Raw genomic sequence first — 14,345 nt, 5'->3', positions numbered from 1 at the left:
GCCGTGAGCTGCAACCGCCACGACCGCACCCACCAACTGAGAACCAGGCATCGCGGGGAGCAAGGGAAGCAAGGGCGAGCGGGGGAGAGGGGAGGAGGAGCGGGTGGAGCTCCGCTCCCCGCCCTCCGACCCCAATCCAACGTTTTAATTAAAAAAAAAACGCCCAGATCCGTTTTCTATGTGTTAAAACACAACGCTAAATAATATAAAAACACAGTTCGAAAAAAATATATTTCTTTTAAAACACAGTTCGGTGCAAACAACATGAATGCCCACAACAAAATTACATAATGAATATGAGCTTCGATTTACTATGAGTTCGGTTTAAACGAACTGGGTTTGATGTCTCATTTTCTTGATGGTTTTCTCATCCTTAACAAACAGCCAAGGTTTCAAACGCCCAAAAGCAAAGAGGGATAAACAACACCTCAAGAACACTTCCAGCCAAGCTGGTTAATCTACCAAATCAATTCATAAACATGGCATTCGATGGAAAATCTAAAACCAAGATAAAATCCCCATTTTCATTTTAAACAAAAACTAAAAATGAGAGTTGGTTCCTACCTGATCTCGCGTTCCTGGCAAGATCGGCTGAAGAATCCCCATCTCAGCTGCCAAAGCCTCCAATTTTCATTCCCCAACCAAAATCTTTTCCAAAAATGTCCCTTCTTCCATTTTCCCCCAAATTTGGGTTATATGGAAGAGTTGACCCAAAAATTCCATTTTTGGAATAAAAACTCTTATTTAAAAATAATACTAAAAAATTAATCCTTTTCTATTTATAACAACAAAATAACTTGCTTTTCAATCCAATAATTGATTTTCTCATTTAAACAAATTTAGCCGTTCTGATTTAATAATCCAACAGAATACAGTAATCTATTGCGATAATAAAAACAAAACTTTCTTTTTCGACAGCATATATAAAATGCATTAAATATTCCAAATCAATCATTAAATCAAATTTGCTTCCAATTTAAAATAGGCAATTCATTAACAACGAAAATCGCATAACGAATACCCGATTAATTTAATCCATTAATCTTCAATGCACAAACGCATAAATAATCAAGATAATTACTAAGGATTAATTAATCAATTTAACCAAACACACCAAGCACGCAAAACGAGAAAGTCAACCAAACAGACGACTCACAACCCAAACAAAAAGGGATTACCGACGACGACTGGCGATGCTCACTTGAGCACGACTAAGGTCAACTAGGGTCTTACGACCACCTAATCCAACTCTACGGATTAAAGAGGTACACTCAAACCTGCAAATCCAGGTGAAGACGAACCTCGCACTCATGCGGCGTTGTACCTGAAATCTCCTGCAACCAAAGAACATACATGCATACATATATACAATTTAATGAAAGCGTTAGCCCGATATCAATACCACGAATTAGGTACACTAACAACTTGCATACAACTAGTGAGAAAACCACATCAATAGTTATGCGTAAAAGCAACATCTGACTATAACATAATATTACGATAAACTATTCAAGATTAAACCAAGGTTAGAAATAGATTAGGGTAGGGGTACTACATACTGTGTGTGACCGTACAGTTAGGGTGAGGGTTTTACGGTGTGGGAACCGTATGGTGAGAGTGTAGACCATACAGTGAGAGAACCGTATGGTAGTGGAGACTTGTTGCCCGAGCTAGGCTGTTCAACATGTGGTTTATTCGACCAAAGTGCGGTATATGGAATCGATGAAACTTGCAATAAGGTATGATGCTAGATAAACGATGAACAAGAAGATCTATATTTCAAGAATTTGCACAAGCCAGAGAATAGTTAGATTAATGCACTTTAGATTACAACAATTTTGGACTGAGAGCAGGGCAGAGTAGGGTGAGGAGTTACTCCCATCGAAACTGCGAGTACCAAATAGGGAGGGTCTTTCACCTCCGAAATGGCAGATAACAAAACTCCAACAAGAATTTGCACAATAGAGAAAAATATCAAATTTGCATACCTACAATAAAGATTAACTCGGCCATATATATGGGCTCCAGGAAGTTTCTTGAAGGGTTACAAACGGGTTGACACCAAAAAGTTTATAACTAACTAATTAATAAAAATGGACCGAAATATATTATTAAATACGGGACCGTACAATAAATTATTTAAATTGACTATTTAATTATATCGGAGACATTACAATGTTTGAGTGGTTTCATTGAAGATTTTGTTCTATTTCATTTTTAATATATTGTGAAATTATGTGAGAGGAATGACGTTTGTAATCTATGTTAGGAATTATATGATAGTTTTTAGTTAGTAGAGATTAATTTCTGGTTAGTTGTTAGTTAATTGTTGGGTAGTTAGAAGTTAAAAGGCCTTATAAAGCCATTGCAATGTAATAAGTTTGTGTTGATGAATGAAGAATTCATAGGTTTAAGTCATTAGCTCTCTCATTAGCTCTCTCTTGTCACCGTTTCAATATGGTATTAGAGGGAGTTTCAAAAAAAGTCTCTCTGAATTTCACTTCAGTTTGCTTTGTTTGTCAAGTTGATTAAGGCAATGGATTAGCAGATACTACATATCTCCACAATCCCATTATCTTTTGTTGTGCATATCCATTTGTTGCAAATAAAGGACTAGCGGATACCATGGACCTCATGCAAAATATGGAGTTTGTAGCATCTACCCTTCTTGCATATTTGTCAGTAGTACTAGCTAATACCACAAACCTTGTAGCATACCCGTTGACATCCGCCATTCATGTGCATCTTCTCTCTTCCATATTGTACATTATTTCCACATTTTCTTCTTCATTATGTTCATATTAAAAGTTGCAGTGATCTAAGTTGCTGTAGAAAAGTGTAGGAGGTTACGGTGGTTGAAAATAAGTAAATTATCTGTCAGTTATGAGGGTTTGCTTATTTCAAGCTTACTGTGTATTTATTATGTTGCTCTTTGATAGATAGATAGTTTCTACAAAAGAGGAATCATATTTTCAATAGGCAAGACTCTATTTTAGGCATATTATTCTGGTTTTAAAATGGCAGTTTAACATCATTTTAATAAAACTACAATAGCTTTCTCATTTTTAAACTAGATTAAAAAACAAAAAAAACCTATTCTAGAAAGCTATTGAACAGGAGCACAATACTCAGAAACCATTTGAGGATACTATTAGCATTTAATTTGTAGTCTGAAGCTGATGATAGAGGTATTTGAATTGCCAATTTAATTTTTTTATATGAAGCCATAAGGGCGTAATAGATTTTGTATTTGCACATTGTAATTGAATGTATGTATTATCAGTAGAAACCTAAATCCAAAGAAAAAAATTCATTGAAGGGGGGCAAATTTGAAGTGCTAATTGTTGCTATTGCAGCATCAGAATAAAATTCCTATGTTAGCATGTAAGGGGTGTTAGGAATTATAGTGTATGACATAGAATAAAGTAATACATGAATGAATTTTAGTTAGTAGAGATTGGTTTCTAGTTAGTTGTTAGAAGTTAGAAGGCTTTATAAAGCCATTGCAATGTATTAAGTTTAAGTTTGTGTTGTTAATGAGTAAAGAACTAAAGAGTTTTGATTCATTGGTTCTCTCTTGACACAGATTCCATAATTCAAAGCAAAGAGAATATTAAATTATGACAGATTTTATGTCCCTGTCAACGTGCAGCAAGAATGGAAATTGAGGATGGCACCTCATGTGTTCAGAGCTAATGGCAGCTACCACTTCCCTTTTTGTTTTTTGGGTCCACTATAGCAGTCATGAACTTCTATCAGTAGTTAGGCACTCGGTTTAAACTTCTGGTTTTGTTTATATCTCTGTAATTATCTACATATGATCTTACATAGGCTGTATATCTTTCCCTATATCTTACTCAGATACTCATGGAATTCTTGTATATAGCTGTAAGTGTTTTTTAGCAATATAAATATAAGTATAGGCTTTGCCTTTTACCCCAAAAAGAAAAAAAATTATGACTAATTTTGATGGTAATGATAAGATAAATTTATAAGAACTTAAAATTTAAAATTAAGATGTGTAAATTTGAAATCACAACAAAAGATTGAACTAACAATTTTGGTAAGAAATTTAGCTTTTCAATATTTTATATCATATCAATAGAAATAAGAAGATGAATACAATATTGAAATTAAAAAAATTAATTTACTAACCAATATCATACTGAACTACCAAATATTCAAAATTGAATATAAGCTTGCAAAACTTGAAATATCGAGCTAACACCTTAATGAAAGTTGGATACAATAATATATCCAAAGACCATCATTTACATAGTTCTTTTCTCATCCATTTGTATTATAAAAGCTTTCCTGTAGCGTGTTTTTAAGTTTTTAAAATTGTTGATAAGCTTTGTATTGGTTAATCACTATAAAAAACCTAGGATTGTTAACAATTATTTATACATTTGAAAAAGAATGCTCATTATTCTAACTTTGTACGAAACAAGTTTTATCACATGGGTATGGGCAATCTATGTCTTGTTGTATTGCAATTCGATCAAAATACCAATCTCCTACAGCTTCTGCAATGGTCTGTCACAAATTCAAGATGTAGTCTAATCAGTATGAGTGCTTCTTTTAACGTTTTCAAAAGAATAGACTTAATGTATTGACATCACACAAGACAATTAATTATTTAGAGAAATATATTCACAAAGGAAATGTGATTTGTTGAACAGAAAAATTATACAACACAATTGTAGTTGAATAGGCTATAGATTATAAATTGATTTTTTTTAGAAAAAAATGACAACATAATTATAGCTTTTTTCTTGAGTAAAACACATTAAGCGTGAATTATATTAGATAAGGGAAACATACAATAATAGGGAAATATATAAACAACTTGCCTAGAAGAAAGGGGTGCGAACAAAATGGGAGCAAGGCTCAACCCATAAAGGAGCATCAAACTAATTGAGAGAGGAGAGATCACTGCTCAGAGAACTTCAATGGCGGTCTTGTATTGAACTTGTTCACCATTGTTGACAGGCCATAGAAGAAGTTATTAATTGTACTCTTGTGAGCCTCAAAAAAGAGGTCCTCATTGTTTGCAAAGAACATATTCATTGTTGCAAACTCATCGTATATGACACATGACTCAAAGAGGTTGTAATATCCCTCTTAATTTTTCCCAAATTTTTTCCACAATTACATTCAACACAACACTTGTTATGGTTAGGAAATGAAAACCAAATGCTGCTGAAAGTAACCCTTCACTTTCTGATCACCGAGAGCCCAATCTGGGAGGGTGAGAGCATACAGTGTTGAGGGGATCATTAGATGCCAATAACTGAAAATGATTACAATCTTCCGGTGGCAAGCCAACCCCTTCCGTTTATACAGTGGGATAATGAAAACAATGCAATCACTTAGTGGTAAACCAGCCAAGGACAAGCTAAAGAACTGAAAATGCAATCACTCAACCACTTGTTCATCGGGAGGACTAGAAATGAAATTACGATCAACTCTACCACTTATGCAACGGGAGGATAGTATTACTATATTCAAAATAGATGGCAAAGCCAACCTCTTCCACTTATGCAGTGAGACTAAGAGCAATAATCCAATTAGATAGATGTTAGTACTACTAACCAGCTTTACAATGCAGAATATGGATTACAATTTAAGGGAAATCACTATTCCAAAGATAGGTGGCAAGGCCAACCTCTTCCACTTATGCAGTGGGACAAGAAAGAACAATAGAAACTGCTATTAGAACTACTACCAGCATTACAATATGAATCATAGCATATAAGAGTGATGAACAAAGTGCAATAACATGACCAACATCTGCAAATGAAACCAAGTCCTTTCTCTTCACACCAATGAACTCACACACCCTAAAACCTACTCCAAACACCAAAAACTCTAATTCTGATATACTCCCAGCACGCTGAAAACGCACAGACCAGCAAAACCAAATCCCGCTAAAACACTCACAACTCACCCAATTCTTAACCAAATGACACGAAACTTAAAGCAAATGATTACTAGGAGGTAGGCGATCATTCCTAGGACAACTAAACATGGCAAAACGACCCCAATAATTTATGCACGCATTCCAAAGCGCTCAGCCACATGGTACGGCCAGGTAAGGTACGATTTTGCAAAAATAAAATCCAAAACACCATTTTAAGCTCTATAAACTTGCAAAATGATCGCCTAAACCATAAAGAAAGATAGATGAAATACCTAGAGCGAGGAGAATGACACACCTAGACCTACGACCCAAAATCCACTTTAGCACACTCCGCGACTAGCAACAAGAACACACTACAACACTCCCAAAAATCAGAAATCTAATATATAAATCTGTAACATTATCTTCAATCCACTCCTTTGAATGAAGAGCAGTCTCTAGCTCGACTAGTTGTTGTATTGCAAGCAAATCAAGTTATGGCTAGGAGGTAAGCGTTCCCCAAAGCTTTCACTTTGCATTTCGGCAGCATTTCATTATAAAAATTCTTGGATACCAAAAACAAGAGCCCAACACTCTTATTTATAGACTTTGTGTCTCCAAATTCAAATTCACATTCCCTCCAAATGAACGGCAAACCCAAATGCACATTCACCTCACATTATTTTTAAATTACATTCGACCTTCTCATAGGAGCAAACATACTTTATAAAAATGACAATAAAATCATAATGTGGCATCCAAGGTAGATAAGTGAAATATATTATAAAATTAACTTATTTCTCCATAAGGCATCCATCTTGCCTTATTAATATTTCACTTTATAAAGTATTTTTCTTCAACAATAAATCACCCAATATATAATTAAGGAAATGACTTAGATATCAATATGACTTAAGCAATCCCTTTAAAATAAATCGTCCAACCTTTGCATTAAGTTATAATTTAATTTAAAACACCATTTTTCATCAAATACTAAACTTGCCAAAACAAGCTCCAAGGATATGGAGAAACAAGCTAAGAGAATTGCCTTGCCAGAAATAGTCACTGAACCGAGCTGAAGAACCCTTGCCAAGAATAGCACCAAAAAATGCTTGGAAGACCAATTGCTCAAACTGACCTGTCGGAAACAACCATCTGAACAGGCTTGCTGACATCCTGCTAAAAATAGTACTTGCTAAAAATAGCATATTGCTAAAAATAGCAAGTGTTTCCAAAGTGATTTTAACCACATTCTGAGCAGCCGTCGCACTTACTAAAAAATGTAAGTTCGGAAAAAGTCACCCGATGCAAATGCATGTCGAACCATCTTGAAGCTCTCCGAAAATCTAGAAGGAATCCAGAATCCAAACTGTCAAACATACACCCCTTGAAAACACCAAAGAAACTTCCTAGAAAATAGGAAACCCTAATTTCTGCTCCCGACTAGCTTACGAGCCTCCGAAATAGGCTAATGGCTAACTGAACTAATCACTGCAGAGAAGGGGACATTACAGAGGGTCCAAGCCTCTTGCATTTTCTTAGCCTTACCCTCTGCAACAAGGTCAAAAACTTCTCCTAAGGGGCCTAAGATCACACTGATAAACTTATAAGGCACAGAGAGGGGGGGGTGAATCAGTGCAAGCAAAAACAACACAAATCTGATCACCACTTTAATCAATTTGAAACTTAACAAGCATGCAAGAAAAATAACCACATAAGCTAACACCCAATAAAGTATGCATCACATAACACAATGTTTTTCACATGGAAACCCAAATGGGAAAAATCACAATGGGAATTAGTACCCACAAGATCCACTAACTGCAGTATTAGGATCAAACCAGTTAAGGTCATACAACAATGATGTCTGGTTAGGAGTCACCTGGTCAAGGGATTTACAATATGAGCTCTGTTAGGAGCTTTGCCTTGTTAGGAGCAACCTCGCTGGAAGATTTAAACTCAATTTGTTGAGCTACCCGATTAAGGGATTTATATAATCAAGCCTATTAGGACCTACCTGATTAAGGGATTTAGACTGTTGCAACTGTTAGGAAACAACAGGTAGTTGCATATAGCACCTCTTTGCCTGATAAGATCCGCTTCAGTTCTGCAACTAACATCGACTAAACATCAATACAGAGCTTCACCTTCCACCGCACAATCAAATCTTCAATCTAGATCCTTCATCTGATACATCATCACACAATATTCATCCTTTTATAAACAGCTCTGCTAAGTTGGCAAACAACCTTGGAACAATTTCCTAGGTTCAATGTATCTGGTCAATCTTGCTTAACACGCTTTACTTATGTCGGCCACAAACAAAAATAAAACATTATATCTACCGGTTTTTACCGATTTAAGTGATTATGCTCTACTAGTTAACTGTTCTTCCTAATTGACTTCTCTGCTCATCATAACTTGCTCATTCAGTTGAATCTGTTGGTGCGGTTCAGGTCATAGACTCCTACCAGTGTCATAAACATTCACTCCAAACCGCAACACTTGACTCTTCACTGTTTTCCCATACCAGTCGCTTGATCATAACACTGTTCTTCTTTACCGGGTTATTGTTTAACTACTTCTACTACTGGTTAAGCTTTATTGGTTGGACTAAGTGACTTAGATGACTGACAAAACATGGTTGCCATCAATGACAACACAAAACAAGTCATCAATCAACCTATTTCATCAAAAACATCATCATCAAGCCAACACACACCAACATCAATTCCTAAAACATAATTATAGTTGAATAGGTTATAAAATATAAATTGTTGTTTTGTATAGAATTTTAACTTTTAATAATAAATTTTAATTATTATGAGATTTATATATTATTGGCTGTTGTATTTGCATGTTGATATGTCATATGACATTGTACTTATTTTTCATTTAAGTCTAATAGAAATTACATCTTCAACATTCTACAAAATCATTTCATATATATTGAAACCGTATCTTACATGAGATTTATCCTTTCTAAAAAGTTATTTTTCTTTTTAATTTACCAAGTTTTCAAGTTTGAAACAATATTAGGTCTATCAAATTTGAGACGATTCGTAAGTTTGGGAACTATAAGTTGGAAGATGATCGTATCTATGTGTAAGCATTGCTAATGTTTGACCATGTATTAATGTGAAAGAAATTCTAACTATGAATGAGTAGCATCGTGGAGACAAATCCTGATGATTGCCTATTTGGTATTGAGAGCTTGTCACATCCCTACAAGCCTTATACTTTCTTTTTGTGTTAACTACTCGACATCCCGATGTGATTTGGACTAAGGTAGGAGCTCTAACATTGAACCTTCCTTTTTGACCCTTCTAAACATAATGGATCTCATAGAGTTCGTCTTACTACCCAAAAGCTATAACAATAGCTGTAAGCAGTTAAGTCGCATATGAAGACAACTAAAAAAAATGTTGAAATCTAGTGTACAGTTGAGGAGGGTGTGCGAAGTTAACTATAACAGTTACCGATGTTGTTCCCCTAGGGTGATGCCATTTTTGTCAAGGATTGTAGTGTCCCCTTCGAATTTTTGTACTAGAATTATAATTATAACAAATTAGCATTAGGGTTACTCTTAACTGAGAAAGGTTTGTAATACTTCTTACTAGGAAGATCAAAATATTTCAACATAACTAGTATGCTGAGATTTAATTATTGCAACTAATGAACATTTATCTTTCATAATACATTTGATAACTATTATATTTAAGCCCCAATCCCTACCTCCAACCTAATCCTCAATCCTACGAAGGATGGGGAATAACCATTTTAGGGTGATACAAACTATCCTTCACAAATAATGCCTTTGTATGACGTAATACATGCCCATTCCATCACAGGTCTTATCTATTGCCCTTGTATGATGTAGCATGGTCCATTCCACCACAGGACTTGCCTATCTTGCTAGGTATTAATACCGCCTCTCCCTAAAATTCCCACATTCAATCCTTCTTAGGGGCAATAGGAGAAGATTAAAGATTAGGCTACCATATAACAATTCTTAATGTATTAAGAATGTAAATGTTATGAACATATTGTAATCATTTATTTATATGAATTTACTATCTTAGTCCATTTGCATATATCCATTTTATATATAGATATTCTCCTATTTAAAATGAATTCATTAATAATTGTATTTTGGTACATTATTCTCATTATTAATGCTTATAACATATGAATATAAAAGCTTGATTAATTGGATTAATTGAAAAAGATGGCTTCTGCAATTTTTCTAGCCGAGCTAGGGCATCCGAGCCCTAGCTCGTGATAGCTCTCTGTCTATTCATGCATAGGAGGGTGGGTCGATTTGGCTTAGTGAGGGGGAGGGGATTTTGTTCTCTGCTGGTTTGATTGTCTAGTGTGGCCGTGTTTGGCTTTTAGGTGGTCTTTTTTTGTGCAAGGAGGGTTGTCCTGTGGCGGAGATTTGTCATTTTGTGCATAGCTGGGAAGTGGGTTCGTGCAGGGAGAGGCCAATTTGTCTACTGGACGACTGGGGTTGGTGGAGGTGTGGTGGATCATGGGTGAAGTGTTTGTTCAAGGCGCGACCAGGGTTTGGTGTTAGCGGCTGTTTCATGGGCAGCCTCTGGGGTGTGGGGGGCTGTGGCCAGTATTTCCTTGGGTGGTGGTAGAGAGGGGTGGGTGTTTGGTGCGTGTCGGGGGGTGTGGCGTCCTCACCCACTTTTGTTTTGGGTGTGGGTTTCACCGTTGGGTGTGATGTCGATTGCAGGAGGAGAAGCCTCGAGGGACTCTCTAGGTTTGGATTTTCGAGGTGCACTGGGTGCGAAATCCCTATCACATGGTATCAAGACCTTCACCAATAATCTTTTTGTTCCAGATTTGGGGCTTGCTAGTGCAGGTTTGTCCTATGCCTCTCGAATTTCGAAGATTAATGGCTGTCTTGAGAGATGCAAAGAGAAGCCGAAATTGGTAATTCCGCTTGAGATGATTGCTGAAGATGATTATTTTTCAAAGCACTCGTTATATTGCAAATTTTTGGGGATGAGGGTTTCTTTACAGTTTTTGGAGAATTGGGCTCAGAGGACTTGGGCACCGGAAGGGGAAATGGATATTATGTTGTTAGCAAACAATTACTTCATGGTCACTTTTAATTGCATGGATGATTGCAATAGGGTCTTTGAGGGAAGCCCATATTTTTATAACTAGGTGGGGTTGTTCATCAAACCTTGGCATGTCGGATTTAACCCTTCGGAGGAGCTCCTGAATTGGGTCCCAATGTGGGTTCGATTACCTCGTTTTCCAGTGGAATGTTGTTGGGAGGATGTGTTGCAAATGCTAGCTTCACTGCTTGGGAAGCCTGTTGGATCTTCAACGTAAACCTTGGGGAGAAAGGTAATGACTTTTGCTCGTATTTGTGTTGAAATTGATCTTAATAAGCCATTGTTAGATGCTATAGACATGTGTGCGGGCTCTTATTCTTGGGTCCAACAGATTGATTATGAGACTTTACCATTTCGGTGCCGTCTATGTCATGAGTATGGTCATTTGTAGTGCAAGTGCCCTAGGTCTAAACTGGCTGAGCATCAGCCTCAACAGCCGTCTCGTAACCTTGATGGGGACTGATAAAGGAAAAGCTTCCATGTCTGGTGAGGCTGTGGGTGTTGATGGTTTCGTCCTAGTTAAGACAAAGAATAGGAACCGAGGTCAAAAGAGGTCTTTGCAGGAGAGTCAGGAGGAGGATACCTTTAACAGATTTGAAGCCTTGGATGATCTTAGCCAGCAGGAGGTGAATCCGGGGATGGTTCCTCTGGATCATAGTGCAGCAAGGTTGATTCCTGATAGTGTGAACTTGGATACTACCTAGGTTCTGCAAGAGGTTGGGAGTCAACAGATGGAGATGGATCAACAGGTAGTGGCTCAGAAGGGACCCATCTCTAGTGCTGAAGTGAAGATGGCTGGTGGGGATGTTTCTCCTGCAACACAGAAATTGGACTCTACTAGGGCTAAAAGTAATAAGACCTCTTTACATCTAGGTCTTTTTTAGAAAGACATTAAAAAAGGAGCAATGAAGAAGATTTCGAAGGTTGGCAGAAAGAAGGACTTGGATAAGATCAAATTGATGGGGGAGAATTTGGTTGAGTCAGGGTCAGTAAAGACTCTGGATTCTCATTTTTCTAATACCTCAAAATGATTGTGCTATCATGGAATGTGAGGGGCTTGAACAGTGGCCCTAGACAAAAAGTTGTTCGGGAATTGATAAGGAGTCATTCTCCTGATGTCCTTTTCTTGGAGGAAACTAAATTATCTGTGGGAAGTATGTTGGGTCTGGTGCCAAAGCTATGGGAGAGAGGAGAATATCAGTGTATTGGGGCATTTGGCTCCTCTGGTCTGGAGGTGTGGCTTGTCTTTGGAACCCCTTGAGGATTCGTCGTATATGGTGGGTTTCTTCCAGATCATCTTTACCCGGGGTTGCCTCTAGTCTTGAGACTGAGGAATATATCTTGCTTACTAACATTTGAGACCCCACTGATCTTCAAGGTAAGCAAAATTTGTGGTCTCATATTACTTTTATGCATGGGTTTTTTCCTTTTCATCCGTGGATTATGGCGGGCGATTTCAATGCCATCTTAGAGTTGAGTGAGAAGGGTGGTGTTATGCGGTTGGAGCCTTCTTCCTTCCTTCTTCGGGATAGTATATCATCCTTGAATCTTGTTGACATCAAACCCGGTAATGGCCTATTCACTTGGAACAACAAGAGGATAGGGGAGTATTGGATTGCGGAGAGGCTAGATCGCTTTTTGGTTTCTAGTTTTTGGGTTGGTGGAGGATGGTCCACATGCTCTGAGATTTTAGATTGGAGAGGTTCGGACCACTGGCCCATCAAATTGGTGTCTTCTTTTGCTCGGGTTGCTCGCACTCCTTCATTGATTCCAGCTTATGTGGTTGCGAGATTCTTCTTTGCAGGATCTTGTTGTGGAGTGGTGGAAGAAAGGGAGGCCAGCCTTTGGCACTGCTATGTACACTTTTGCCAAGCAGCTGCAATTTGTTAAGTTTCAGCTTAAACGGTGAAATCGTCAGTATTTTGGTAATATTTTTCATGCCAAGACAAATGCTCAATTAGAGTTGAATGGCATTACCAGAGAGATAAGAGAGCATGGATTGTTAGAAGCCTTGCTTAGGGAGGAAGTCAGGGTAGTCAAGGATTTAGAGGAGTGGGAGCTTAGGGAGGAAATCTACTGGAAACAGAGAACTCGTATTGATTGGCTTCAAGTGGGGGATAAGAATATTGTGTTCTTTTTCAATTCAGTGAAAGCAAGAAGACATGGCAATTCCATCCCTGTTCTGGTTAATGATAGAGGTGAGCAGTGTTTATCCTTGCAGGAGATTTCTAGGGAGTCTATGTAGTATTTCCAATCCCTTTTTAGTGAGAATTCTCAAGGGGAATCGGAAGAGGAAAATCAGGTTCTTGCTTGTATCCCTTCTCTAGTTACGAGGGAGATGAATGAGCAGCTTATGGGACCTATTTTGTTGGATGAACTTGAGAGGATTGTTTTCCACATGAAGAAGGGGAAGGCTCCTAGACTGGATAGGTTTCCGATTGAGTTCTATCAAGAATTCTGGGATATTATCAAATTGAACTTATTGGAGGTGGCCCAAGAGTCCCAGAGGAATAAGCTAAGGCTTCGGGCTTTGAATGCGACTTTCATTGCGCTTATCCCCAAGTGTGATGGGGCTGACTGGTTAGGCCAATTCCACCCTATTTCTCCCTATAATGTGATTTATAAGATTATTTCTAAGCTGATAGTGGAAAGGTTGAAGAATTGGCTTGGGGGTGTCATTTTTGAAGAGCAGAGTGAGTTTGTGGAGGGTCGTCAAATCTTGGATGGAGTGGTCATTGCTATTGAGACCATTCATTCTATGGCAGCTTCCAAGGAAAAAGCTATGTTTATCAAGCTGGACATGGCAAAGGCTTATGATAGAGTCCGTTGGTCCTTTCTCCAGAAGATTCTTAGGGCTTTTGGTTTTGCCGATGAATGGATCCAATGGGTCATGAGTTGTGTTTTGTCTACCTCATTCTCTATGCTAATTAATGGAGATCATACTGAGTTGTTTGGTGCGTCCAGGGGTCTTCGACAGGGGGACCCTCTTTCCCCGTATTTATTCATTCTTCTAGCTGAGGGTCTGGGGAGATTGATTAAGTATAATGTGGGACTATGTATTATTCATGGTTGGAGTTGGGGTGATGACATACCTCCTCAGTCCCATTTGCAGTTTGTGGATGATATGGCCCTGATGGGACTAGCTAGGATCGGAGAAGCTATAAATCTGCGTAAAGTCTTGGATGTCTATCTTGCTGCTTTTGGCCAATTGATCAATGAGGATATATCTTCCATTCTCTTCTTCAACACACCTAGAACTATTCAGTTAAGGATTGCTCATATCTTGAGATTCCAGGTCAGTTCTCTTCCCT

The 14,345-nt window shown here is 37.7% G+C and overlaps 1 protein-coding gene across 3 annotated transcripts in view; it reads right to left on the bottom strand.

Moving 5' to 3' along the window:
- Window positions 1-1,010: 1,010 nt before the first annotated feature.
- LOC131056059 (pectin acetylesterase 8) overlaps window positions 1,011-14,345 on the bottom strand; it is a 252,809-nt gene continuing 239,474 nt past the window's right edge. For 2 of the 3 annotated variants that reach the window (XM_057990392.2, XM_057990383.2), the window contains one exon: window positions 4,205-4,536. In XM_057990392.2, coding sequence (XP_057846375.2) covers window positions 4,432-4,536 — 105 coding nt within the window. In that variant the 3' untranslated portion in view covers window positions 4,205-4,431. Of the gene's footprint in view, window positions 1,335-4,204; window positions 4,537-14,345 lie in introns of those variants that run through there. The other variant, XM_059209803.1, reaches the window with a different exon arrangement.

Source organism: Cryptomeria japonica, chromosome 8, assembly GCF_030272615.1.
Source record: "Cryptomeria japonica chromosome 8, Sugi_1.0, whole genome shotgun sequence".
NCBI classification, from domain to species: domain Eukaryota; kingdom Viridiplantae; phylum Streptophyta; class Pinopsida; order Cupressales; family Cupressaceae; genus Cryptomeria; species Cryptomeria japonica.
This window is presented reverse-complemented; position numbering and strand designations above follow the sequence as displayed.